Genomic DNA, 5079 nt, shown 5'->3' with positions numbered 1-5079 from the left:
GATGAGCATTTAAGATGAGCGTTTATGATGAGCATTTAAGATTAATTTTTAAGATGAGCACTTGCGATTAGCATCTGAAAGAGCATTTGCGATTTCATGAGCCTTTACCATTATCACTCACGATGGGGGATTTAGATTAAGTTTTTGCGATGAGCGTTTGCGTTGAGCATTTATGATGAGTGTTTGTGTTGAGCATTTATGATGAGTGTTCGCGATGAGCATTGTTTATGACGAGTGTTTGTGTCTGCGATGAGCATTGGTGTTGCGCATTTCCAATCAGCGTTTGTGATGAGCATGTAAGGGAAGTATAAACGCACCCTAATCGATTTTATCAAACGATTGTTGCATGTTAAAAGGGTACTGCCTCATTCAATAAAATGACTAGATATGATTATTGATTTTCATTGCTTTAGAATAAGCATGGTGCTTTGGGGATCAAACAAACACAATTTTCTTTTTAATACTTCATATTCAGATTATATCTGATCGCCAAGTGTCATTGACTTAGGATAATACTAATAGTTGCAGCAGTATATATTCTTTACTTTTTCCATTCCAAAATCATATATGTTTCATTACTGGAGAAAGTTAGTTCTATTCTGAAAGGATCAAAACAGATAATTTTTCAACTTATGACACTTGATTGATAGGAAGAAGCAAAGTTAGGGTATGCAAGATGGTGATTTGCTCTACACAGCGCAAAAATATAGATGAGATAACTTTGTAATAATATTTTGGTTATATTTAAAGAATTTCTTTAGTAGTGGAACTCTATCCTGTCATCAGCTTGCTTTATTATAAAATGATGTCAGGGTCAACTTCATCCTTTTTAAACTGAAGGTGACAATCAATACACTCCATCAAGTGTCATTCCCTGAACAAGATTCTAATTCCTAAGTACTACACTTTTCATGCCCCAATATATCATGTCACCTTTTCAAGCCGTTTGAGTGACACGTCACAACAAAGTGTTCATCATATTAACCTAATAGGATTTATATAAAACGGCCTTCGCTGTGCTCATGACTAATATTCATAAATTTATCTTTATTAGATTTTAGTGACATTAAATCGATGAGCGAAATCAGTCAAATGCATTTATCATCTTTTTAAAATACCTTTATTGACAATTCTTCAACTTTATGCTTATTAGAGTTCTAGTGACATCAAATCGATGATTGAATCAGTCAAATGTGTATGATCTTTTAGAATATCTTTGTTAACTATTGTTCAATACATGCATTTTAATCCCATTAAATAATGGAAGAGGATAACAATAGATAGCCAGCCTGAGTGATGATGGTGTTTCCTAAATCTAATTGTAAGTTTCATATATGCATGACTTAACACACAACTGGTAAAACTTTCTTGCACTAAATAGGAATTTCCCCTGTTTAAATTAACACAGTTCCCTGTTTAACTTAAAACAATGGGAGACAATCAAATTTTGAAAAGAATAGTGTATTTTCCCTCTAGTTGCTGGGTAAAGATAAGAATTTTAATCTGCGTGTCCAAATATTTGATTTCAACTGTGGCTAATGGGAATAGAAATTTATATTAAAAGTTATTAAAAATCTGATTTAGCACCCATTAAAAGTTCACAAGTTGCATATAAAGTTTTGCACAACATATACTTGTTACCTTGTACTAAACAAAAATTTCCCAGTTTTATATCAACGGGATTGCATTTCCTTTTTACCATATTAACTCTGTAAAATATTGTATCCTCCCTCTAGATGCTTGTTGAAAATTAAAATTTTAATCTACAAAGATTGGATTTCAACTGTTCTTGATGGGAATTAAAATGATAGCGAATCTGATTGAGCATCCAAGAAATGGTCACCAGTCATGCGAAAAGTTGTTCATAAGTTACAAACAGCTTCATAAGACACCACCCTGGTCAAATAAAAAACCAGGGGGGGTCTCTCGCACCCCTCTAACAAAACCCCGCCTGGTATCCAACTGGGCTGTCTCAACATCATATAACATCCCAACAATTACCAAATAAACCTTTTAATTTGACTTCAGTCATTGCAGACGTCAGTCAGTTTTAATACCATTGAAATCTATCTACTTTTAGTCATATCGCTACAGCTGTCCTTCAGTGTTCAATGAAACTGAAATGTTTGCGCTGCATCTCCTGCCGTCAAATTTGTCACGTTAACATGGTCCGCTGAGAGGACATTGACAAAGGGGGATGGGTTTTTGTTTCGGATGTAGGTGTTTTTATTAGAGTCATCTCAATGCACTGTTATCATATTATCCTTCCATTATATTTTCCAGCGTGTTTGTATTGAATGGTTGTATCGATCTCGCTTTCAGCTATTCTATGGAGGCCTTTTTTTTTTTATTGGGAGTGTCAATGTCGACCCAGAAGTTTGTTAATTGTGTCGTGCTCTGAGAGATTTGCAATATTGATATTCTATTTATCATGTATTTAGGATGCAACTTGTTCATAAGTTATGATTAAAGGAGAATGAAACTCTTGGAGCAAGTTAGCTTTTGTGAAAGCAGAAAAATCAAAGAATAAGATCAACAAAAGTTTGAGTAAAATAGGACTAGCAATAAAAGAGTTTTGAGCATTTGAATGTCGAGATCACTAATGCTATGGAGATCTTCCCATTGGCAATGCGACCAAGATCTATGATGTCACAGATGAACAACTCTCCCCTTTTGGACGCTGAAAATATACCCCAAAACATCTCTTTTTGCTCATTCTAATCATATGACAAACGATTCATCAATGATATAATGTTGTAAAACCTCTGTACTTGTCCTCTCATATAAAGAGAACACCTCACCTTGTGATAGACTCTATAAAAGTGAGAATATAAGTGAAATGAGTACTAAAGTAATGAGGGAGTTGTACGTGTGTGACATCACAGATCTTGGTCGCATTGCCAATGGAAGATCTACATGGCATTAGTGATCTCAATATTAAAATGCTCATAACTTTCTTATTATTCATTCAATCTTCCTCAAACTTTCAATAATATGTTTCATTGATTTTTCTCTTTGATATGGATTCAGCTGGTTTCAAGGGTTTCATTCTCCTTTAATGATATTGTATTAAAGTGTGAGCCGTCCCCTGTTTGGATGTAGAATTTATACCAAGGCCCACTTATTCATTTTCCCCAGCTTTTAATCATTGTATATATAGGTTCTTAAACTTTGAGATAGCCAGATCTATAACATTTCCATCTTACTACAGCCGCCATGTTACATTTGTTCTTACATTTCTTTAACTTTTTTATCTTCCAGATCTTTTTGAATTTGAGCAACCCTCTTAAATCATTTGAGTCACAAGTCTGAAGAACTTTCTAATTGTGCCCAGCATCAGCAAGAGAAGAAATTGTATCATCATCGTAGAGAGGTACGCACTGATTTCTGAAAGAGGTTTGTAAATGCCTTCCCATGGCTGGCTTAGGTACTATCATAACCGCTTTCCAGCGAACGACGATAGATAGCCCCACCTCTAATACGTCAAGCGGCACTATGAGTACTAGTATGAGTCACTCCACGAGCCACTCCACACACTCCCGGACGAACTCGGCTTCTTCGCATAGCCATTATGGCAACGGAAGCCTCCACTGGGAAGGCTCGAAACACGGAAGCGTGGATACGCTTAATATCAGTATTCCGGATGAGTTTGAGTTTGCGGAGAGGTACAGTCGGTTGGTGGAGCTGGAGAAGATTCCTTGGAATGAACAGTTGGTAGGGCGTGTCTTGCGGAACAGCGAGAAGGTCTGCCAGCTGGTGGATCGCATCCCGCAGAGTGTCGTCCAGAGGCTCTCGTTCCTGATGCAGCGTCCGTTCATAAGGGTTGTCCGGGAAGTCAAACGCTTGAGCACCGACTACGCCAAGTGCACCAAGCATGAGATTCAGACTGCGGTGAAGCTCGTCATGGCGCCCTCGTTGGCGGATGCCTGCATGAATGCAGCGGTGAAAGCTCTGTCGCTGTACCAGATGAGCAGCGAGCAGATGCGACGTGGGAAGACTGCTCGGGCGGGACTGACCTTCCCTATTGGACGTTTCTTCCGATGGTTGGCGGAAGCAAGGATATCGTCGCGTGTCGAAGACCATGCTGCTCTTTACCTTGCTGCATCGATGGAAGCACTGGCGTCTGAGCTTTTCTTCAGGGCCTGTGCTCCATATTTTGAGAAGACGGACGGGGAACTGACCCAAGCAGTGTTGGATTATGGGATAGCGAATGAGGCAGAGCTTTGGGGGATGCTGCAGCCTTATGAACATCTTATCTGTGGCAGAAATTCATCAGGTGGGTTTTCTTTTGATTTAGATTTTTGTAAAATTGTCTGTTCTTTCTTTGTTGTATTTACTATGTGCATGTTTGTGTATGTGTGTGTTTGAAGATTACAGTCACTTTTGACAGCTACGAATCAATTGGATCACAAGATGACAAGACTTGGCCTTGATATAATCTTTGTTATTCTGCATCTGCGATTATACGAAATACTATTACATGTAGAACAGAAAATGATCAAATGTTATCATTTAGCATGCAGCAAACACAGGTCTCAAAAAAAAAAAAAAAAAAAAATGTTTATATGGAGTAGGGTTCATATTAGGTGGTTTCAGACCGCCTCAAAGTTCGTCAGTTCCAGGTGTTTTCTGATCGGGAAATTTACCCCGATCAGAAAATACCAGGTAATATTGGCAATGTGAAAGCAAATTACGCGTAATCTCCCCAAAAGAAAATACCCACTAAATAGTAGGTACTTGTCAAAATTACGAGAACTTTCGCGGGGATTTTTCCAAGGTCGCAGGAATTTTGGCAATGTGAAAGCAATTTACGGGAACTTTAAGCCCAGCGTGTAGTTGGGCGCAGGCGCCGTGGGTGGCTGCTGAGCTAGTGATTTTGAATCTCGCGCCTAGCTTGCTTATCAGACCATATTGCACATGCTCGTAACTTCAGGAACTTATCCCAACGGGTATGTTTCGGGGCGGTGTGAATGCAGGAATTATTAATGGGTATATTTTAACATAAAAAAGTTATGGTAATTTAATGGGGATTCTTATGATCGAGGCGGTTTGAAACCACCTTCTGATTGAAATTTGAAA

The 5079-nt window shown here is 38.3% G+C and overlaps 1 protein-coding gene across 1 annotated transcript; it reads left to right on the top strand.

The window, feature by feature from the left end:
- The first annotated feature begins 3261 nt into the window (after positions 1-3261).
- On the top strand, positions 3262-4368 carry LOC129267614 (ankyrin repeat and BTB/POZ domain-containing protein 2-like). The gene has a single exon (XM_054905262.2). It carries the CDS (start codon positions 3415-3417, stop codon positions 4366-4368), a length of 954 nt encoding a protein of 317 aa, XP_054761237.2. The 5' UTR covers positions 3262-3414.
- The last annotated feature ends 711 nt before the right edge of the window (positions 4369-5079 follow it).

The sequence above is a fragment of the Lytechinus pictus genome, chromosome 9, assembly GCF_037042905.1.
Source record: "Lytechinus pictus isolate F3 Inbred chromosome 9, Lp3.0, whole genome shotgun sequence".
Lineage (NCBI taxonomy): Eukaryota > Metazoa > Echinodermata > Echinoidea > Temnopleuroida > Toxopneustidae > Lytechinus > Lytechinus pictus.
Note: the sequence above shows the minus strand (reverse complement) of the source record. Positions and strands in the feature narration are given on the sequence as shown.

Coding starts and splice junctions, on each gene's coding strand:
- LOC129267614 (XM_054905262.2), top strand. CDS start 3,415: ATGGCTGGCTTAGGTACTATCATAACCGCTTTCCAGCGAACGACGATA.